Source organism: Rhinopithecus bieti, unplaced genomic scaffold (genome assembly GCF_001698545.2).
Source record: "Rhinopithecus bieti isolate Rb0 unplaced genomic scaffold, ASM169854v2 scaffold_79104, whole genome shotgun sequence".
NCBI lineage: Eukaryota > Metazoa > Chordata > Mammalia > Primates > Cercopithecidae > Rhinopithecus > Rhinopithecus bieti.
Genome location: NW_016829090.1, coordinates 115,579 through 138,961, shown reverse-complemented (window position 1 = coordinate 138,961; position 23,383 = coordinate 115,579). Strand labels below are relative to the sequence as shown.

Sequence of the window (23,383 nt, the reverse complement as noted above, 5' to 3'; positions counted from 1 at the left end):
AAAAAAAAAAAAAAAAGAACGAAAAAGAAAAAAAAAAAGAAATCTACATCTATTAAAAAAAAAAGCTCCATTTGTAAGGGCATCTCCCTCGGTGGACCTAAACCACTAGAAAATTTCAGGATGGGGAAGACATTGGCTTAAAGTTTACATAACAAACGGTACGGTACCTCTGTTTAAAATACTTTTCCTGGTAATTTTATCTTAACCAGTTTTTAACCTATGCCTTTCTTTGTCTCAGCAAATAATTCTGTTTAGGTACAAGTTCTGTGTCTTTTAGATGTAAATTTCTTTATTTTGTTATTAGTTTTTTTTATTTGTTATTTTGTTTAATAGGCTTTTGAAAGTGCAAACTTAGGGTTGCCTAGTTACTAATTACTTAGGGTAGTGGAACAGATAATCAAGAGACCGATCGTCCAAAGTGGACGATCACTAAGTGGACGATCTTAGTGGATGATCACTTTAGACGATCATCTAAAGTGGGCATAGACTATTAGAAAACTGGCTAGTGAAGAATTTTATAAAAGATAAAAGATCTGCTGTTTGTATGTCTATGTTTATATGCGTTACAGCATGTCATATATCATTACCAAATATATGAAAAAGTTCAAATTAATTGGCACCAAAATATGCCACCCCGACATACTGATGACTCTGAGCTAAAAGAAACTTGAGAACCAGTCAACACAAGAAAACTTCACCTCGCCTGCCAACTGCTCCCCTTTTGTAAAGAGAAATTTACATCTTTAAAGGAAATTTCCATCAGTAAACGTATCTGTATCAGACATACAGCTGCCTGGAGACAGCTTTCATCACCTGAGAGCCTTAGAAAGCAACCTTTATTCATCATACATTTTGACCTTTCCATAATTTGTCTCCACCACGCCCCAAAAGGCCCACGCCCTTCTTTCAGTCTCCCATTTTGTGGCCCTCCAGTGCATGGGTATATGAAAAGAGTTTTTCTCCCCGTATCTACTAAAAAATACAAAAAACTAGCCGGGCGAGGTGGCGGGCCCCTGTCGTCCCAGCTACTCGGGAGGCTGAGGCAGGAGAATGGCGTAAACCCAGGAGGCGGAGCTTGCAGTGAGCCGAGATCCGGCCACTGCACTCCAGCCTGGGCGACAGAGCGAAACTCCGTCTCAAAAAAAAAAAAAAAAAAAAAAAGAGTTTTTCTCCTGTTAATTGTCTTACGACAATTTAATCTGTGGCCCAGCTAAAGAACCTAGAAGGGTAGAGGGAAGCCATATTTCCCTCCTTTACATTTGAATCTTCTTGACACCACACTCTCCCGGGTCATCTGGACCCTCCCTGAACTGGAGCCAGGGGAGCGCAGGGCCTCCCAAGTCAGGGCCCCAATTCCGCGTGGTGCCGAGCGGAATTGGTGGTGGTGGCTCCCTGAATGCCCACCCAGGACCCCGGTTTAAAAAAAAAAAAAAAAAAAAATCCCTCCAACCTGGAGAGAACAATTCCGCCTTTGTTCTACCTGGCATCGCCGTGGTCAGTCCCCGCCGCCCATTCTCTCTTCTTCCCGGCCTCGCCACACCAACACTGCAGGACCCGTGTCCTCCTCCCTTCTCCACAGCAGAGGATGAAAAGAACGGGGTTTCTCCACGTCACAGTGGCTCAGGGAACTCGGGTGGAGCGTGGGGGCAGCGTGCTGGGCTGAACTTGCCTGTTCGGTCCACAAATGCCCAGCGAGCGCCAACAACTCTTGGCTCCCCCAAAAGAGGCGACGCCCACACCAAAGCGGGGGCGAGGAGCGCAAGCCGCTGCCGCCTCCCCGGGCCGAGGCCCCAGCCCACCTGCGCCGCGGCCTCCAGGGCCCCTCCGTGGCCGGGCGGGCCTCGCTCCCCACCCAGTGAGGACTAGAAGTCCCGTCTCAGACACCAGGTTCCTCACAGGCCCGCACCCCTGCCTGCTCCTGGGGGCTTGAAAGATCCGGCCCAGCGCCCACCACGGCGCCCGGCGCCCCTGTTCCCAATTTGTCCCTAATTTTGAAGATGGGCGGCGCGGGGACTGCGGCTCGGACGGCGGCTAGAGACTCACAAGGACTCCAGGTGCTTGAGCTGCTGCAGATGCTGCGCGCCGTGCCACCGCCGCTTCTGCTCCCGGGCCCGCTGCAGCTCCTGATCCGGCGGCTCCTGCGGCCGCCACGCGCCCCCCGCCCCCTCATCCTCGAGCCCCGGCTGGGACGACATCACGGCACCCGCGGCGCGGCTCTGGCTGCGGCCAAAAGGGCACTTCCTCCGCGCGGCGCCCCTTCCCGCCCCCGCCCCGCGACTCGCCCGGGAGGGGACCCTAAGTCCCGGCCTCGGCCGGCAAATCCCCGCTTCCCAGCGTCCGGCCCCAAGTCAGTGCGCAGAGCCCCAGAGCCCCAGAGCCCAGCCGCCAGCCCCCTGCTGCCGGTGGGCGGGGAGCGCCCCCTGGCGGCGTCTGGAGCCGAGGCGGGGCGGGGCCCTGGGTGCGAGCCTGGGGGAGCTTCCCCGAGCCTCAGGGTTCCCGCCCGGGCCACACCCACCTCCCTGACCCTTTGAGGTCTCCGACCGAGGCAAGGGGTCTTGTGCAAGTCATGTTTGGAGGTCCCCAGTGACCAGACACATGGGAACTGCTCATTACGTAGTAATAGGATTCAGCCATTTTTGGAAGAAAGCAATAGTCTGCACGTAAATTCTCCAATTTTCAGGTCATATGATCCATGCTTAAAGCATAGTCAATGTATATTGTATTTAGCAAGGTATATGTTCTGGAGATGAAAATAAAAGCTACCATACACAGCACTTGTTATGTACCAGTCAATGAGCTAAACCCTTAATAAGAATGTCTTTAATCTTAAACTTAAGTGTTATTACCACCCTTACAGTGATCTACACATTCAGTGCAATCCCTGGCAAAATCCCACTGACTTTTTTGTTTTGCAGAAATAGAAAAGCCAACCCTAAAATTCATATGGAATCTAAAGGGACATCTTCCCTGGGCCTCTTACTTGTTTTGCAGCAAGTAGGTACAAGTAGGTTAATGTGGTATATTAAATTTATTGATTTGTGTGTGTTAAACCATCCTTGCATTCCAGGAATAAATTCCATTTGGTCATAGTGCATTACCCTGTTAATAAGGTATTCAACTTGTTTCCCTACCATTTTGTTGAGAATTTTTGCATTAATGTTAATAAGTGATTTGGGGGTGTAGTTTTCTTATAATGTCTTTGTCTGGCTTCATATTAGGGTAATGCTAGCCTCAAAATGAGTTAGGAAATTTTCCCTTCTCTTTAATTTTTTTGGAAAAGGTTGAAAAGAATTGGTGTTCTTTAAATGTTTGGTAGAATTTGTCAGTGAAGCAATTATGTCCAGAGCTTTTCTTTGGTGGTAGATTTTATTTTTTATTTATCTTTAGAGACTTGCTAAAATGGATCACACCTGTAATCCCAGCACTTTGGGAGGCCGAGGCAGGCAGATCACCTGAGGTCAGGAGTTCGAGACCAGCCTGACCCATGTGGAGAAACTCCATCTCTACTACAAATGCAAAAAATTAGGTGGGTGTGGTGGCACATGCCTGTAATTCCCAGCCACTTGGGAGGCTGAGGTAGGAGAATCACTTGAACCTGGGAGACAGAGGTTGCGGTGAGCCATGATTGTGCCATCACACTCCAGCCTTTGCAACAAGAGTGAAACTCCATCTAGAAAGAAAGAAAGAAAGAAAGAAAGAAAGAAAGAAAGAAAGAAAGAAAGAAAGAAGGAAGGAAGGAAGGAAGGAAGGAAGGAAGGAAGGAAGGAAGGAAACTATTGTTACAATACAAGGTTTTATAATTACCTGATTATTTATCTTTATTGAGATCTTTATTTCTTCACGTAGCTTCTACTTACTGTCTAGTGCTCTTTTATGTCTTCTTTTTCTAAATTTATTTTGTCTTGTTTTTCTGAGAAAATCTCGCTGTGTCACCCAGGCTGGAGTGCAGTGGCTCAATCTTGGCTCACTGCAACCTCCACCCCCAGGGTTCAAGCGATTCTTGTGCCTCAGCCTCCTGAGTAGCTAGAATTACAGGCATATGCCACCACACCTGGCTAATTTTTGTATTTGTAGTAGAGATGGGGTTTCACCATATTGGCCAGGCTGTTCTTGAACTCCTGACCTCAAGTTATCCACCTGCCTTGGCCTCCCAAAGTGCTGGGAATACAAGTATGAGCTGCAGTGACTAGCCTAGTGTTCTTTTATTTCAGCCTGTGAAACTCCCTTGAGCATTTCTTTCAGGGCTTGTCTAGTGGTAATAAACTTCTTTAACTTTTGTTTATCTTGAAATGTCTCAATTTGTCCCTAATTTTTGAAGGACAGTCTTGCTCGACATAGGACATATGATTGATGGTTTTTCCTTTTAGCAATTTGAATATATCAGCCATGTGCCTTCTGGCCTCTAAAGTCTCTGATGAGAAATCTACACATAATCTAATTATGGATCCCTTGTCAGATGAGTTGCTTCTCTCTTGCTGCTTTAAATATACCCTCTGTGTCTTTGTCTTTCAAAAGTTTGACTATAATGTGCCTTGTTGTGAATCTCTTTTGAGTTCATCTTAATTGGAATTTGTTGAACTTCTTGGATTTTTATATTCACACATTTCATCAAATTTGAGAAGTTTGGGCCATTATTTATTTAAATAGTCTCTGTGCCCCTTTCTGTTTCTTTCCTCATTCCTGGACTCCCACAATGCATAAATTGGTTCACTTGATAATGTCCCATTGGTCCCTTAGGCTCTCTTCACTTTTCCTTCTCTTTTAATTTAATTCTTTTTTATTGTTGTTGTTGTTAGAAATGAAGTCTCACTATGTTGCCCAGGCTGATCCTCAAGCAGTCCTCCTGCCTCCTGAGTAAGTGGAATTACAGTGTATTACAGGGATAGATCATGGGCAATTGCATGGAGATAGTCTATAAGAGCTGGCCAATTTTATGATTATTTGAAGACTTGCATCAGGATAAACAGCTGCTTTTTTCCCCTTTTAGAACATGGTTCTTCTTGGAGAATATGTTCACATTCATTTTCTATGAAGTGCCACTCTTTCTGAAATTCTTTTATGATTCAGTATACACCAACAACATTCTCTATTATGTTTTCCCATCTTCTGTGCCATGTTTCTATGTTGTTTGAGGTATGCAGAAATCCATCTCATATGCACTCATATACAGACCACAGATTTAGTGGAGACAGTATCACTGAACAGCAACACCATTGCATAAGTGTCTTTGTTGTTGTCGTTGTAGACAGGGATCTCACTATGTTGCCCAGACGTGTCTCAAATTCCTGACCTCAGGTGATCCTCCTACCTTGGTCGCCCAAAGCAATGGAATTACATGAGCCACCATGCCTGGTCACATAAGTGTCTTTTTAAACTTCCATACACATAATTATTTTTGAACCAGTGAGAAACTTCTCTGGCTTCTGCAGGCAAATTAAGCTTTAATTAATTAAAAAAAAAAGAAAAGCTCCTAGAGTGTCAGACAGAAAGAATACCAATGCAGGAAAATGACGTGGTTTTGTTGTTGTTGTTATTTGGGTTTTTTTTGTTGTTGTTGTTTATTTCTTTTTTGAGATGGAGTCTCACTTTGTTGCCCAGGCTGGAGTGCAGTGGCATGATCTTGGCTTACTTCAGTCTCTGCCTCCCAGGTTCAAGTGATTCTCCTGCCTCAGCTGGGATTATAGACGCGTACCACCACAACTGGCTAATTTTTGTGTTTTCAGTAGACAGGATTTCACCATGTTGACCAGGCTGATCTTGAACTCCTGACCTCAGGTTATCTGCCCGCCTCGGCCTCCCATGTGCTGGCATCACAGATGTCACTTTTGGCTGGTTATGGTGGCTTCCGCCTGTAATCCCAGTACTTTGGGAGGCTGTGGTAGGAGGATTGTTTGAGGCCAGGAGTTTGAGGACAGCAAAATAGGGAGCCACCATGCCTGGCCTTTTTTTTTTTTTTGACACAGAGTCTCACTCTGTTGCCCAGGCTGGAGTACAGTGGCATAATCTCAGCTCACTGCAACCTCTGCCTCCCGGGTTCAAGTGGTTCTCATGCTTCAGCCTCCTGAGTAGCTGGTACTACAGGCACACACCACCACTCCTGGCTAATTTTTGTATTTTAAATAGAGATGGGGTTTTGCCATGTTGGCTAGGCTGGTCTCGAACTCCTGACCTCAATTGATCTGCCTACCTCGGCATCCCAAAGTGCTGGGATTACAGGCATGAGCCATAGCACCTGGCCCTCTTTTTATATTTCTTAAAAAGGTGTTCAATTAGACAATAATTTTAGCTCTACTGAGGCTGGAGTGCAGGGGCATTATCACAGCTCGTTCCAGCTTTGAATTCCTGGGCTCAAGCAGTCCTCCTACCTCAGCCTCCCAAAGTGCTGGGATTATAGGCATGAACCCTTTTATTTAATCCCTTTAGGGTAACAGAAAAGAACGAAATTGTCCAGGCACAATCAGTGACCTTAGAGTCAGCAAGCAAGTAGTCTAAAAATGTTAAGATATAATTTTGTGCTGAAACCAATTGAGTCAGGTTTCTCTCTTGCAATTGAAAGAGTTTTGAATGATTCAAATATTTGCCATGTTAGATATATAACAACATGATTTATTTTCTCACCAAGAAGACCCAGGGATCAATATTTCCACTGAAGCAACTATTAGTCAAGGCTCTTTTGAAAATAACAATGAGGCCGGGTGCGGTGGCTCAAGCCTGTAATCCCAGCACTTTGGGAGGCCGAGACGGGCAGATCACGAGGTCAGGAGATTGAGACCATCCTGGCTAACACGGTGAAACCCCTGTCTCTACTAAAAAATACAAAAAACTAGCTGGGCGAGGTGGCAGGCGCCTGTAGTGCCAGCTACTCGGGAGGCTGAGGCAGGAGAATGGCGTAAGCCCAGGAGGCGGAGCTTGCAGTGAGCTGAGATCCGGCCACTGCACTCCAGCCTGGGCGACAGAGCCAGACTCCATCTCAAAAAAAAAAAAAAAAAGAAAATAACAATGAACCAAAATCCAAATCAAACTGTTTTAAGGGAAACAAAAGGAATTTATTGGCTCACATATGTGAAATGTCCAGGGGTGAAAGCTTCAGGAATGACTGTATCTAGGTGCTGAAATTATACAGTCAAGCACTTTCTCCCTCTCTCAGCTTCACCTTCCTTTGTATTGATTTATTCTCATGTAGGTTCTCCCATGGTGGTGGCAAAGATGGACACTAGAAGGCATAGATGGCCACCGGTTTAGCAGCCTCCACTGAAAGAAATTTCCACTGAAAGAAATCTTAGTTCCAAAAAACTTCCATGTGTTATACTCATTGACTCAGCAAGCATCATGCAGCTCTGAAGAAAAAAAAAAAGCCCTGTGGTCAGAGAGATGCAGTGCTCTTTATAGCAGCAGTAGGCAGACAAATGCCTAGGCAGATAGGGGCAGGTCCCTGGAGAAACCCCACCTTCATCCTGAAGACAGTTTAAAACCTGAAAACCAAGCTACAAGTCAAATCCATGGACCAGATTGAGAACCTGTTTTCCCATTTGACATGCTTTCCTCTGATTGATTCCCCACCCTTCACCAATTTTACATATACCTACCCTTTCCTAATTGGTTTTCTACACTGCCATACCCACCTTTGAGGGGTGCCTTTGCTTTAGCCTTTCTTTGCATACTTACAAGCCAATCAGCATGCACTTCCCTATTCTGAGCACATAAAAGCCCCAGACTCAGCCCCACTGAGAGAGAAACCAACTGACGGGGTGGGGGTTGTGTGGGAGACCACCTCTGCATCCCTTCTCCACTGAGAGCTATTCCATTGCTCAATAAAGTTCTTCTCCACCCTCCTCACCCTTCAATTGTCAGTGTATTCTCATTCTTCTTGGACATGGGACAGGAGCTTAGGAACCGCTGAATGCATGTACATGCTACAACACAGGAGAGCTGGGGCACACCTGGCCCGGCCATGGGCTAAGCCAATGCACAAGCTAGACTTGGCCCAGGTAGACCGAGTAGGCAGGGCACCTCCTGCAGCAGGCAGCATGCCTGAGCAAGACCCAGGTGGCAGTTGCACCAGCTGGAGGACCCTGGCTGGCAAAATGACTGAGAAAAATCTTGCATCACTCTGGCTAAGCCTAGGTTACATGCCTGCCATAATTACCAGGGGTGGAATCAGCTTTACCCCAGTCATGTAGACTGACAGTGGGGAAGGGGTAGTTCTGGAAACCAAAATCAATGTGCTATTACTTAAACACAGAGAGAAAGAGACAGAGAGACAGAGACAGAGAGATAGAAAGAGAGGGGATGCTGGATAGGGAAAGTAACAAATGTGCAGTTCAATAATCTGACAGCCTCCCCAGTTCAATAATCTGACAGCCTCCCCCAGTACCAGCTCCTGGGCTGCATTCTAGTCATCTCTTCTTGATAATTATGTTCACTTAAAAGAAAGAAGCTGAGGCAAAATTAATGTAAGTAGAGAGGTTATTTGGGCCAGGCTTGAGGATTGCAGCCTGGGAGCATAGATTCAAGTTGTCCTGAATATGCACTCCAATTAGCAGCACTAAAAAGTGGATTTTTTTTTTTTTTTTTTTTTTTGAGACAAGGTCTTGCTCTGTTGTCCAGGCTGGAGTGCAATGGTGTGATCATGGCTCACTGCAGTCTCAAACCTCCTGGGCTCAAGTGATTCTCCTGCTTCAGTCTCCCATGTAGCTGGGATCATAGGTGTGTGCCACCATGCCTGGCTAATTTTTTAATATTTTGTAGAGATAGAGTCTCCCTATTTTGCTGGCCTCAAACTCCTGGCCTCAAACTATCCTCCTGCTTCAGCCTGGGATTACAGGTGGAAGCCACCATAACCAGCCATAAGTGGATTTTTGAAAGTAAAAAGGTGGGGGCAGGTGGTGGGCTGATACAAAGTTGTCAGGAATTCTCACTGGCTTACAAAATTAACATTGATTAGTGATTAGCTATACACTGTTAAACTATAGGGTATGGGTTATAGTGTCCTGTGTGACATCGTTAGGTTAATTTATTGCTACTTGTTGCAAGAGCAAGTAGCTTCCTTCCTCCTTTCCTTTCCCTTTCCCTTTCCCTTTCCCTTTCCCTTTCCCTTTCCTTTTTTTTGATGGAGTCTTGCTCTGTCCCCCAGGCTGGAGTGCAGTGGTGTGATCTCGGCTTACTGCAAGCTCCGCCTCCCGGGTTCACGCCATTCTCCTGCCTCAGCCTCCCAGGTAGCTGGGACTACAGGCGCCCACCACCATGCCTGGCTAATTTCTTTTTGTATTTTTTAGTGCAGATGGGGTTTCACTGTGTTAATCAGGATGGTCTCCATCTCCTAACCTCGTGATCCACCCACCTCGGCCTCCCAAAGTGTTGGGATTACAGGCGTGAGCCACTGCTCCCAGCCAATAGCAAGTAGTTTCAAGAGATGAATACATAGTTCAAGAGGAAAGTGGAATGTGATTTGTGTTTCACTTCATGTCTGTCTTAGCCTCATAATTTAAAAGAATTGGCATTCCCAATATAAGAGTTTTTTTTTTCTTTTCCCAATTTGTGTCTTAGAGCTTATAAAGCAGTGAAAATTCTTTTTACTTTTTATGTCCACCTGTTTATGTGAATCCAGGTTCATTACATATTTTGACACCAGACTGAGAAGTTTTTTGATGGTGGGATGTGGTGGCTCATGCCTGTAATCCCAGCAACTTTGGGAGGCTGAGGTGGGAGGATTGCTTGAGCCCATGAGGTCAAGGGTGCAGTGGGCCATGATCATGCCACTGCATTCCAGCCTGGTGACAGAGTGAAACTGTTTGAAAAAAACAAACAAACAAAGCTAAAAACAAAAAAGGAAAAAGAAATGCATTACTCACATTTTGAAGCTTTTGAAGAGAGCAGATCAGGTGCCTCAGCCAGTCCAAAAATGGCTTTGACAAAGCAAAAGCAAGTGGCCCTGGGATTACTGCAGTTAGGGGTGGAACCTGGGTGAGCATTCCTGCACAAGGACCCAGGCTTTGTGTGGCTTGAACTTCCCCCTACAGTGCCAAGAGAAGGAGTGCATGGGCCTTCTATCGGCTCACTCACCTGTGGGCAAGGGGGAATCGTGGAAGTGGAGCTTGAAAGTTTTCAGTGGTAGAACACCAAAAATGCAGTCAGGTTCTTCATAATATGGGGTCACATCTTAAATCCCACCCAGTTTTCTGATACCAAGAGATTCAATGCAATAATATACCATCCATTAACCAATGGATGGTTATGGAATTCTTTCCCTGGTGATTATAACTTTAAAGCATTTTTTTAACCCATCATCCTTTAGTTTATGCCTGTTTAATCTGGAAGGATGTGCAGGCACAGTCCATTCCAGAGAGAGAGAGTAAAGTGATTGTTAGCCAACCATAAACACATGCAGAGGCACCCTTCACTTTGTACTGTGGCACCTAGCCCACGCAAGTGAGGAACGCTTCTGTTTGTACTCTCTCGCTGTCTATTATCCTGTCTATGAGCCCCTCAGTTTGTTTTTTATTTTGTTCTTCTGCCCCTCCTAAGATACCAGATTCATTCTTGAGACCAGCCAGGCAGCCTTGGTGTTGACCCACTAGCGGTGGGGCAGCTGCACCTGATCCTTAGCCTGTGTTACTGGACAGGTGTCAAAACTTTAAAGTAAAAACAAAACCCTAAACCCTGGCTGGGCCTAGTGCCTCATGCCTATAAGGCTAGCAATTTGAAAGGTTGAAGTGGAAGGATCTCTTGAGCCCAGGAGTTGGAGACCAGCCTAGGCAACATAGTGAGACCTTATCTCTACTAAATTTTTTTTTTTAATTAGCTGGGTATTAACTTTGAAATTTACTGCTTTTGGTCAAAATACACTCTTCAGCTAATGCTTTCTTCCAGCTGGTTGTCTTCTTGCCTGCCCTGTGTTGTAAAATGAGGGTCCCTGACTGCATTATCAAGGGGAAGGCAAGACTGGGCGGTCTAGTCCACCAGAAGGTCTGCTCTACTGTTGTCTTCACACAGGTGAACTCAGAAGACAAAGGCGCTTTGGCTAAGCTGGTGGACCAATTACAAGGACAGACATGCTGAGATCCGCCATCACTGGGGCGGCAATGTCCTTGGTCCCAAGTCTGTGGCTTGCATCACCAAGCTTGAAAAGGCAAAGGCTAAAGAACTTGCCACTAAACTGGGTTAAATGTACACTGTTGAGTTTTTTGTACATAAAAATAATTAAAATAATACAAATTTTACTTCAAAAAAAAAATTAACTGGGTATGGTGGTGCACACCTCTAGTCCCCACTTCTTGTGAGGCTGAGGTGGGAAGATCACTTGAGCCCAGGAGGTTTGAGACTGCAGTGAGCCATGATCACACCACTGCACTCCAGCACCACTGCATTCCAGCCTGGACAACAGAGTGAGACCTTGTCTCAAAAAAAAAAAAAAAAAAACCCAACCCCCTTCAAATAACTGAACGGACCCCATCTTGGCCAAGTGGACCCCAGAGTAACTTTGAAAACTAAGTTCTTGGCTGGGCATGGTGACTTACACCTGGAATTCCAGCATTTTCAGAGGCCAAGGCAGGAGGATCTCTTGAAGCCAGGAATTCAAGACCAGCCTGGAAAACATAGTGAGACCTCATCTTTACAAAAAAAATTTAAAAATTAGCTGGGCTGACTGGGTGTGGTGGCTCACGCCTGTAATCTCAGCACTTTGGGAGGCTGAGGAGGGTGGATCACGACGTCAAGAGATCGAGACCATCCTGGCCAACACGATGAAACCCCATCTCTACTAAAAATACAAAAATTAGTCAGGTGTGGTGGCACACGCCTGTAGTCCCAGCTACTCGGGAGGCTGAGGCAGGAGAATTGCTTGAACCTGGGAGGTGGAGGTTGCAGTGAGCGGAGATCATATCACTGCACTCCAGCCAGGCAACAGCAAGACTCTGTCTCAAAAAAAAAAAAAAAAAAATTAGCTGGGCTTGGTGGTGCACACCTGTATCCCAGCTATTTGGGAGACTGAGGTGGGAAGATCACTTGAGCCTGAGAGGTCAGGTCTGCAGTGAGCCATGATTATGCCACTGCAATCCAGCCTGGGCAGATAGGGTGGGCATCAGGCACACCTCCTTATATGCCCTCCCTCACTAACTATGATTAACCTTTCTTTCTTTCCTATGCACTTAGAAGAAACCAGCTCTTTCAAAAGATTCCACCACTGGCCGGGCGCAGTGGCTCAAGCCTGTAATCCCAGCCCTTTGGGAGGCCGAGACGGGCGGATCACGAGGTCAGGAGATCGAGACCATCCTGGCTAACACGGTGAAACCCCGTCTCTACTAAAGAATACAAAAAACTAGCCGGGCGAGGTGGCGGGCGCCTGTAGTCCCAGCTACTTGGGAGGCGGAGGCAGGAGAATGGTGTGAACCTGGGAGGCGGAGCTTGCAGTGAGCTGAGATCTGGCCACCGCACTCCAGCCTAGGCGACAGAGCCAGACTCCGTCTCCAAAAAAAAAAAAAAAAAAACTCCACCACTGATGTCAACCAATGGGGATGCTGCCTTTTCTTTTTTGACCTGGTAAGAGATCCAGTAGGGTTTTCACCTCCTCTGCTTCACATTTTGACATCAGAGCGCCAAAAACCCCACCTTCAGATCATGCCATCCTGGCCATTTTTTTGTTCACGGAACCGATGAAGGGGCATGATGCTCAGTGTTTCTCCTTTCATAAATATTCATGACTCCTCCTATAGCTTATTGAATATGTATATTTGGCCACACTGTCCAGCATACATTCCTGTTCCCTTTGCCCCTCCCTTGAAGTGTCTGTTTCTGGCTTCTGGCAGGAGGCTGTACTTCACAGTCTGTCAGAATGGCCACCTGCAGGCTGCAACCCTTTCTGAGAAATAAAGTTCTCCTTTCCAGATTTATGAACCGCCTCATTCTTCAGTTGACAATGTATACCAATGAAAAGATGGATGAAGACGTAGATAGTGGTAGCTTATCCCTGTAATCCCAGCACTTTGGGAGGCCAAGGTTTCAGGATCGCTTGAGCTCAGGAGTTCAAGACCAGCCTGGGCAACATAATGAGACACCACCTCTACAAAAAATGCAAAAATTAGCTGAGCATGGTGGCACGCACCTGTAGTCCCAGCTACCTGGGATGCTGAGGTGGGAGGATCACTTGAGCCCAGGAAGTCACAGCTGCAGTGAGCCATGATCGCACCACTGCACTCCAGCCTGAGCAACAGTGTGAGACCTTGTTTTTAATTTTAATTTTATTTATTTATTTTAAAGACATAGGCAGCTAGAGTAATACAGAGATGAAAGGGAGATTATTCACACACGCTTCTTAAAATAGAAATTACTAAATTTTATTTTACTTAAAGTTAGCAGAAAATGACATATTTGTGAAATTAAAGGAATTTTTTTTACTACTAGAGATATTAATTCCCAAAAGAGTCATTTAACACTAAGAAAAATGATTATGGTTATAAAAACTACTAAATGGGCATATTTCACAGCACACACACAGACATATGCACGCAGTCACACACACACAACTCTAAGAGTGATTCTGTGTTTTCTAGGGGAGAAAATATAATTTATCTTCTTTCCCTCATAGGTTCTTAGTTGAAACAGCCTCCTAAAAATAAAGTCAGCAGAAGTTTGGCTGGGCGCTGTGGCTCATGCCTGTAATCCCAGCAATTTGGGAGGCCGAGATGGGTGAATCACCTGAGGTCAGGAGTTTGAGACCAGCCTGGACAACATGGTGAAACCCCATCTCTACTAAAAATACAAAAAGTAGCCAGGTGCGATGGCCTGTAAGTCCAGCTGCTCAAGAGGCTGGGACAGGAGAATCGCTTGAACCTGGGAGGCAGAGGTTGCAGTGAACCAAGATCATGCCACTGCACTACAGACTGGGCAACAGAGCAAGACTCCATCTCAAAATAAAAAGAGTTTATTAAGTCATTGCTGTACCCATCACACAGGAAAGGATTCTCAGTTCAAATGGATTTCTTTCTCAAGGCAGTGGCTTAGGGGCCTTGCTTAAATAGTATTTTAACAAAGACTCATAAATCCTATAGTGACAAGAGAGCATCTTCAGGTTTCCAAAAGGTAGGAAAATGTCAGAAGGTAAATCTATGGGAAGAGAAAAGTCTCTGGCGCTTTTGTCTATGAGCTTATAAGCAAATCCTGCAAAAGCCTATCTTTAGGCGGGAAAGGCAGAGAGGAGGCAGGAAGACCTTTTATCTTTGTAAATTGCCGTCCTGCCATCAGGCAAGCAGGGGGAAGGGTAGAGTGTCCCCTGCCCTTTAATCTTCAGCTCTACAATCCCTAGTATATTACGGAGGAATATTTTGGTTTCTTTCAGTTTTAACCACATATTTCCACTTTTAAAGCATCCACTGACATCCTGGTACACAGTAAACCTTCCTCTTTGGTAGACTGCTGCAGAAATCGAATTCCAAGAATGTCTGTGAGGACTTCATCACTGTTACACTCTCTCCCACTGCTCCCTTTTGCTGACCTCTTTATTATTATTGCTTAGAATTCTTCTTCTTTTTTGGCTTATGGCTCTGATGTGGCTGGAAGGTGCACTGTCTTAGAAGAGGAAAATGATAGCTTGGGATTTAAGCCTCATAAGGCCAGTATCATACATATTGTATTAGTCCGTTCTCATGCTGCTATGAAGAAATACCTGAGACTGGGCAATTTATAAAGGAAAGAAGTTTAATTGACTCACAGTTCCACAGGGCTAAGGAGGCCTCAGGAAACTTACAGTCATGGGAGAAGGGGAAGCAAACACGTCCTTCTTCATATGGCAGCAGCAAGGAGAAGTGCTGAGCAATGGGGGGAAAGCCCCTTATAAAACCGTCAGATCTGGTGAGAATTCACTCACTATCATGAGAACAGCATGGAGGCAACAACTCTCATGATTCAATTACCTCCCACCGGGTCCCTCCCACCACACGTGGGGATTGTGGGAATTACAATTCAAGATGAGATTTGGGTGGGGACACAGCCAAAGTGTATCACCAAACCATATCATATTTAGCAGGTTTGAGGGAAAAGCTATACATATTTATAAGGGGATTGGGTAAATACATATGTCACATACATCCCACATTTACTTTGAGACAAAGTTTTGCATTAAAAGAGATGGAATTTCTCTTTTGAGAAAATGAGAAATTGTTGAGAAATTCTTGTTGGCTCTTTACAACAAAAAGTGAACTACAGGATATACAGACAGTTTGTGCAAATTCTCTATAAGCTGCTGAAACTGGCCAAAGGCCTGCAGTAGCTTATCAGAAAAGAATGTTTGTGAGGCCTGTCCTCTGTCCAATCAGAGTTGTAGTGGTCTGGGTTGTAAATCAGAATTGATAGCTCCTATTGTTAGGGAGTTTAGCCAAAGGAATTTAGACATTTGCCATGCCAGTCAGGCCCTGAACCTACTCTGCCCGTAGGTAACTTCATTTCCTGAAGCTTTGAGTGCAACTTAGTTGATAAAGCGGTGTCTATTTTGGTCTCTCAGATCGCAAACTTTTTTTTTCTTTTTTCTTTTTTCTTTTTTTTTGAGACAGAGTCTCACTCTGTCGCCCAGGCTGGGGTGCCGTGGCATGATCTATGCTTACTGCAAACTCAGCCTCCTGAATTCAAGTGATTTTCCTAACTCAGCCTCCCAAGTGGCTGGGATTACAGGTGCATGCCACCATGCCTGGCTAATTTTTTTGTATTTTTAATAGAGACAGGTTTCACCATGTTGCCCAGGCTGGTCTCGAACTCCTGACCTCAAGGGATCCACCTGCCTTGGCCGCCCATAGTGCTGAGATTACAGGCCTGAGCCACCACACCTGGCTTCAGATCATACTTTCTTCCATGCCATTAATTTTTTTTTCAGCCTTGTTTAGTCTGTTTCTTGTTGCATCTCATTAATTTATTACATTTGTAATGTGGAGAAATATGAGTCAGTACAAAGAAGTAAGAAAGTAAGAAAAGTAAAATCAAAACCACAAAAGCAGAACAAAGAGGAAGTCCAAAATGGTGACTATCATCTGTCTGTGTAGAAAAGACTGTGAATTAGGGCACACCTCCATAAGAGAAGTCACAGGGAGCCACATCTACCCACCCATATTTATGTCCTTTGACTTGCTTTTTTCTTCTTCTTTTGTGTTTATTCCTCTCCGCAAGTAAGTCACTGCACTCAAGAGAGAGACCGTTGGATAGGAGGGAGAAACAGGTGGTGTTCCTCTGGTGATCTTGGACATCAGATTTTTTTTTTGCAGCCTACAAAACTGTAAAGTGAAGTTTTGGCAGTTCCTCAGAAAGTTACCAGTAGAGTTTCATGTGATCCAGAAATTCCATTCCTAGATAGTGTCAGTGCTTTTTTTTTGAGTTGGAGTCTAGCTCTGTTGCTCAGGCTGGAGTGCAGTCGCGGGATCTTGGCTCACTGTAACCTCACGTCTCACGTTCTAGCAATTCTCCTGCCTCAGCATCCGAAGTAGCTGAGACTGCAGGTGTGTGCCACCACAGCTGTCTAATTTTTGTATTTTTAGTAGAGATGGGGTTTCACTATGTTGGCCAGGCCGGTCTCAAACTCCTGATCTCAGGTGATCTGCCAGCCTTGGCCTCCCAAAGTGTTGGGATTACAGGAGTGAGCCACTGTGCCCGGCCACATCTGGTGTTTTTACATTTTGTGGACATTTGTGTAAAAAAAAAAATTGAGTAGGAAAATTTGTGGAACCAGAGATAGTGTCTTGTGCCTGTAGTCCCAGCTATTCAAGAGGCTGAGGCAGGAGGATTGTTTGAGCCTAGCAGTTCAAGACCAGCCTGGGTGATACTGTGAGACCCTGTCTCTAAAAAAAAAAAAAGGGAAAAAAACTCATCAAAATATACAGTTAAGATCTATGCATTTCACTTTAAAATTATACTTCAATTTTTTTAAAAAGTAAAAGAAAAAAAATGGTCCATATTTTCAGCCAAGGTCAAGAAAGATCTGCCTTTGTTTCAGCTCTCATACTGTAAACAAGTGTGCTTTTTGCAGTATATTTAGTGCCATGCTTTTGCATTTTTTTGCTTTTTATTGGTGATTTTGTTCCTCTAAGTGGCCCTAAGCATAGCGCTGAAGGGCTGTCTTGTGTTCTTAAGTACAAGCGAACTCTGATGATAAGAAAAAATATGTGTTAGATAAGCTTCACTCAGGCCTAAGAGCACCTAGCCTAAATAAACTTTTTTTTTTTTTTTGGGACGGAGTCTGGCTCTGTTGCCCAGGCTGGAGTGCAGTGGCACGATCTCGGCTCACTTCAAGCTCCACTTCCCAGGTTCACGCCATTCTCCTGCCTCAGCCTCCCGAGTAACTGGGACTACAGGCACCTGCCACCACACCCAGCTAATTTTTGTATTTTTAGTAGAGATGGGGTTTCACCATCTTGGCCAGGCCAGTCATGAACTCCTGACCTTGTGATCCACCCACCTCGGCCTCCCAAAATTCTGGGATTACAGGCATGAGCCACTATGCCCGGCTGTAATTTTTTATTTTTATTTTTGAGATGGAGTCTTGCTCTGTCGCCAGGCTGGAGTGCAGTGACATGATCTCAGTTCACTGTAAGCTCCACCTCCCAGGTTCACGCCATTCTTCTGCCTCAGCCTCCCGAGTAGCTGGGACTACAGGTGCCCGCTACCACGCCCAGCTAATTTTTGTATTTTTAGTAGAGACGGGGTTTCACTGTGTTAGCTAGGACAATCTCTTGACCTCGATCTCTTGACCTCGTGATCCACCCGCCTCAGCCTCCCGAAGTGCTGGGATTACAGGCGTGAGCCACTGCGCCTGGCCAAGTATTTTTTCAAATTATCATTTCTCTTTAAAACTTTCTGACATTTTTTAATAACAAGATTTTTTTTTTACTTTTTTGAGACAGAGTCTTGGTATGTTGCCCAGGCTGGACTTGAACTTCGGGCTCAAGAGATCCTCTATCTCAGGCTCTCAAGTAATTAGGACTACAGGCTCCTGGCTCCTGCCACCATGAGCAGATGTTCGTTTTTAATTTATTTTACATATATTTTTAAACAGATTCTCACTCTGTCACCTAGGCTGGAGTGCAGTGGTGTGATCACAATTCATTGCAGCCTCTATCTTCTAGGTTGAAGGTGATCGTCCCACCTCAGCCTCCGAAGTAGCTGAATGGGGACGACAGGTGCAGGCCACCCTGCTCCGCCTTTTTTATTTTTTTTTGAGACAAGGTCTCTCTCTGTCACCCAGGCCGATTATGCAGTGGTGCAATCATGGCTCACTGCAGCCTCAACATCCAGGGCTCAAGCGATCCTCCAACATCAGCTTCCAAATAGCTGTGACTACAGGCACACACCACCACATCTGGTTAATTTTTGTTTGGTTTTGTTTTCTTTTGAGACAGGGTGTCACTCTGTTGCCCAGGCTGGAGTGCAGTTTTTTTTTTTCCTGTAAAGTAGTGATTATGACCTTATACAGAGTTGTCATGAAGATTGGACTTCTTGGCATCTAGTTTAAGTGATCAAGTTTCAAATCCCAAGTCTTTACAATTAATATGTATTGTATGTTTAGCATCTGAGCCTAGAAACTAATTCAGCACCAAGATATTTCCCCAAATTGCCATAAGAGGTCAGTAGGCAAGATAAGTATAATCTGTTTTACGGTCAAGGGTGGAAGTAAGAAGTTACCTGACTTGCCTGAAGCCACAGAGACATAAGTGAAGCAAAGACTGGACCGAAGTACATGTATAGTGAATGAACTGAATGTCTGAATTCATGCCAATAAAATGTATAACAATTTTTATTATCAATGATTATATCCTTCAAAATCAAGATGTTGTTTGACAATACAAAGATGACATGCAAAAGTACTTTTTGGTGATCAATGCCATTAATAGACTACAATCAGAAAGTTTTTGTTTTGTCTTTTTTTTTTTTTTTGAGATAGAGTTTTGCTCTGTCGCCCATGCTGGAGTGCAATTGTGCAATCTTGGTTCAGTGCAACCTCTGCCTCTGGGGTTCAAGGAATTCTCCTGCCTCAGCCACTGGAGTAGCTGGGATTATAGGCATGCACCACCACACCTGGCTAATTTTTGTACTTCTAGTAGAGACGGGGTTTCGCCACGTTGTCCAGGCTGGTCTCAAACTCCTGAGATAAAGCAATCTGCCCCCCTTGGCCTCCCAAAGTGCTGGGATTACAGGGGTGAGCAATTTTTGTATTTTTTTATAGAGGTGGGGTTTTGCCATGTTGCCCAGGCTGGTCTCAAACTCCTGGGCTCAAGCAGTCCTCCTGCCTCAGCCTTCTAAAGTGCTAGGATTATAGGAGTGAGCCACCAGGCCCTCTTGTTTTTAAAATCAGAGGTAGATGTTGAATTTTATCTCATGCCGTTTTGAGTCTATGGCCACATGATCTTAGAGCTTTTTTCCCCCTTCTTCTGTCCTATAGTTTTATTAATAGGTGTTCTATTTCTAGAATAAGCTCTAAGATGAACAATGAACATTTTTCTTGTTGCTCGTGTAGTTTCTCACTCGATCCCTGAAACCTAATTGATTATAATAATCTTATAATTATTGTTTTATCTTCATGTCACAGAGAATACTGACACTTTGTTAATTTGCAGAAGCTCACCTAGGTAGTCCATGTAATGGTATATTTTTCCTTTAACATACTGTTTTTTTATTTTTCACTTATTTTTTTTGAGGCGGAGTCTCACTCTGTCTGGAGTGCAATGGCGCGATTTAGTGGTTCCATCTTGCTCACTGTAACCTTCAACTCCTAGGTTCCAGCGATTTTTCTGCCTCAGTCTCCCAAGTAGCTGAGACTACAGGCCGCGCCACCACACCCTGCTAATTTTTGTATTTTTAGTAGAGAGAGGGTTTCACCATGTTGGTCAGGCTGGTCTTGAACTCCTGACCTCAGGTGATCCAACCACCTCGGCCTCCCAAAGTGCTGGGGTTACATGTGTGAGCCACTGCGCCTGACCTAATATACTGTTGAATCCGATTTTACCACGTTTTATTCAGTATTTTTGCATTTATATTTATAAATTAGATCGTGCCCTGTTTTTTTCAGTTTTATTTTTCCTTTTTGTTGCTCTCTTTGCCAGGTTTTGGTATCAGAATTGTGTTTGCTTCCACAACGAGTTGAAAAAGCGTTGATTTGCTTTCATTATTCCAAAATTTTAATAAATTATAACAGCCAATTCCAATTCCAAGTGCATCTGACTACTCTGATGGATTCCTGTGGCATCTGGGTCTCTATGATGAAGTCCTCCCTGGCACAGGCTCCTATATGGGAGCTTGGGGGACATCTGCAAGTATCAGCTCACACTGCGGCCACTGATGGCTTGGGGGACCCTCACGGTGCCTTAAAACTCTTGCCTAGACAACTGTCACGGGAACCTCTCGCACTACATGCCTCCCTTTTCTTTTTTTTTTTTTTGAGACGGAGACTTGCACTGTCGCCAGGGCTGGTGTGCAGTGGAGCAAGCTCGGCTCGCTGCAACCTCCGCCTCCCGGGTTCAAGGGATTCTTCTGCCTCAGCCTCCCGAGTAGCTGGGACTACAGGCGCGCGCCACCATGCCCGGCTAATTTTTTTGTATTTTTCGTAGAGACAGGGTTTCATTGTGTTGGCCAGGATGGTCTCGATCTCCTGACCTCGTGATCCGCCTGCCTCGGCCTCCCAAAGCGTTGGGATTACAGGCGTGAGCCACCGCGCCCGGCCTCCCTTTTCCTTTAAGTAGGAAGAAAAAAAAAAAAAAAATCCCGAAGGATGGTTTCAGTCTCTTTCAAGGTAGACCATACCTTTGTAACTACGTTAAAAAAAATAAAATCTAATTTCCCCCCCCTCTCCAAAGCAGCAAGGGGAAATTGGATCCACCGCCACGTAGGAGCCCCTCATGGCACCAAACCCGGTGTCTCCAGGGATGGGCGGAGACCAGCGGGAGGGCTTGGGCAGTGCGCGCTTTTCTCTTCCGACTTTGGGCCAAAGCCTTGTCTGGAGATCACAGTGTCTCGCTCGGGGATACGCCCTCCCTAGGCCCAAACTGGGTCCCCATTTGGAGTTCCCAGCCCCACTCCCCGCCGCGGCGCGCACATTCCCAAGGCCGGGCGGGGCAGGGCGCAGCAGGCCCGCCTTCGGCTCGCGGCCAGGCTGGGCTCCTCCCCTCGAGCTGTGGCCGGGGGGCGGGCGGCAGGGGAGAGGGGGTGGTGGCTGCAGCCCGGGGAGGGCCGGGAGACCGTTCCACGTTTACAAACGCAGCCGCACGCCCAGGCCGACCCGTGCAGCCCGAGCTCCGCACTGCGTCCGCGCCACTCTCCTCGCCGCCCCGATGGCGTTCCAGGGCTGGAGGCCCCCGCTGCCACCGCTGCTCCTGCTGCTGCTCTGGGTGACCGGGCAGGCAGCGCCCGTGGCGGGCCTGGGATCCGACGCGGAGCTGCAGATCGAGCGGCGCTTCGTGCCCGACGAGTGCCCGCGCACCGTGCGCAGCGGCGACTTTGTGCGCTACCACTACGTGGGGACGTTCCCCGACGGCCAGAAGTTCGACTCCAGGTACCGCGCCCTTGGCGCCCGGCGCGGCCTCCGCGGATACGCGTCCCTCTCTCCCGACAGGCCTTTCCCTCCTTCCGGACCTCCCCTAGCTCCGCCCCGTGCATCCGCGCTCCTCCCTTCTTCCGCTGCCCAAATCCTCCTGGACCCCAGACCCTCCGCCGCGGGTGAGCCTCCCGGCCCTCACGTGCCCTAGGCCGCCCGCCTGGACTGGACCCTTGGAAGACCATGAGCAGCGAGGTTGGGGCAGACCACGCCCTCCCTTTCCTCCAGCGCATGGACACACGCAAAATCAGTGTAAAATAATCAGTGTGAGTGGGGGCCGCGTTGCACAACTGGAACCCTAAGAGTGGATGTTCGTGCCTGCCTCTCTTCTCCCTTTCCTGTTCCTTCCCTCCGCTCCCTTGGGAATCTAGTCAGATGGTGCTTCTCACACAAAACGATGATGATGAAGAGGCTAGCAGGCGCAAACAAATAATGAGCTGTTAACAATGTGTAGATATAATTGTAAGTACTTTCCATATTGTAGTGAACTCATTTAATTGTACAGCAGTCTTGTGAGGTAGGTACTATCACTACCCTCATTTTATCAGTAAGGTAACAAGCAACTGACGCTACGAAGCGTATTGAAACAATAGAGTCAGATTGTTTAATCCAACTTCAGAAGTCTGTGCGCGCAGCTACCACTGCCCTTCCCTTTCCGGCCATACAAAAAAACCTCTCTTGGGGCTGGGCGTGGTGACTCACGCCTGTAGTCCCAGCACTTTGGGAGGCCGAGGCGGGAGGATCGCCTGAGCCCAGGAGTTTGGGGCTGCAGTGAGCTATGATCGTGCCACTTCATTCCAGCCTGGGAGACAGAGAGAGATTCCATCGCAAAACAAAACACAACACAACACCTCTCCTGGGCGGGAGGTGGTCCAGGACCGTCACTCCGCGTTGCACCAGCCCCTACACCAGGCCCAGAACTCCTTCTCTCAGCTCTGCCTCAGGATCACAGCACCGCTCTCCAGTTTCCCTCCAGTTTAGTTTCGGGTTTAACAGGCCTCTCTTCCTCCAGCACCAGGCTACTCCTCCCCAAGGCTTTTATTACAAACGCTGGTCTGTGCCAGCACTTCCCTTCCTGAATCACTAGATCAGGCAGAGAGAGCTATTTGTTGAGCCCCTGCTATGTGCCCCAAGGCCTAGGGTCATTATGAATATTTTGTAGACTCTTGACTTTTTTGAAGTTCCAGACAATGAATATACAAAAGCTTTTCAGCACAGTATGTGGCACTAGCAAGTGCTTAGAAATGATCATTCTTATTACTGTTTTAGTTGCTTTAAAAAAAAAAAAAACAGCTTTATTGAGATATAATGCCATACAATTTGCCCTTTTGGTGTGTACAATTCAGTGTTTTTTAGTATATTCACAGAGTTGTGCAAGCATCACAACTAGCCAATTCCAGAACATTTTCATCATCCCCCGAAAAGAAATGCAGTCACTCCCCAACCCCAGTTAGACTGCCCTCCAGTCCCTTTCAACCACAAATCCACTTTATGTCTCTATGGATTTGCCTTTTCTGGACATTTCATATAAATGGAATCATAATTTGAGGTGCTTTGTATAATCCAGCTTCTCTCATGGTTCATCTATGTTGTAAGGTATATCAGTACTTCATTCCCTTTTGTGGCCGTATATGTAATATTCCATTGTGTCCATTTATCAGTTGATGGACATTTGGATTGTTTACGCTTTTTGGCTATCATGAATGATGATGTTATGAACATTCATATGCAAGGTTTTGTGTGGATGTACCTTTTCCTTTTTTTTGGATATACACTTAGGAGCTGGAATTGCTGCGTCCTATGGCAACTATGTTACAAATGTTT

General features: G+C 46.0%; 1 protein-coding gene and 1 pseudogene across 2 annotated transcripts in view; one reads left to right on the top strand and one right to left on the bottom strand.

The window, feature by feature from the left end:
• LOC108523891 (retinitis pigmentosa 9 protein-like) overlaps positions 1-2,763 on the bottom strand; it is a 34,646-nt pseudogene extending 31,883 nt beyond the window's left edge. The window contains exon 1 of the transcript XR_001883921.1: positions 2,044-2,763. The product of XR_001883921.1 is annotated as a retinitis pigmentosa 9 protein-like (transcript). The remainder of the gene's footprint in view (positions 1-2,043) is intronic.
• An 18,334-nt stretch (positions 2,764-21,097) lies between these two features.
• Positions 21,098-23,383, top strand: part of FKBP9 (FKBP prolyl isomerase 9) — a 56,112-nt gene continuing 53,826 nt past the window's right edge. Inside the window, exon 1 of the mRNA XM_017864656.1 lies at positions 21,098-21,517. Coding sequence (XP_017720145.1) covers positions 21,297-21,517 — 221 coding nt within the window. The 5' untranslated portion in view covers positions 21,098-21,296. The remainder of the gene's footprint in view (positions 21,518-23,383) is intronic.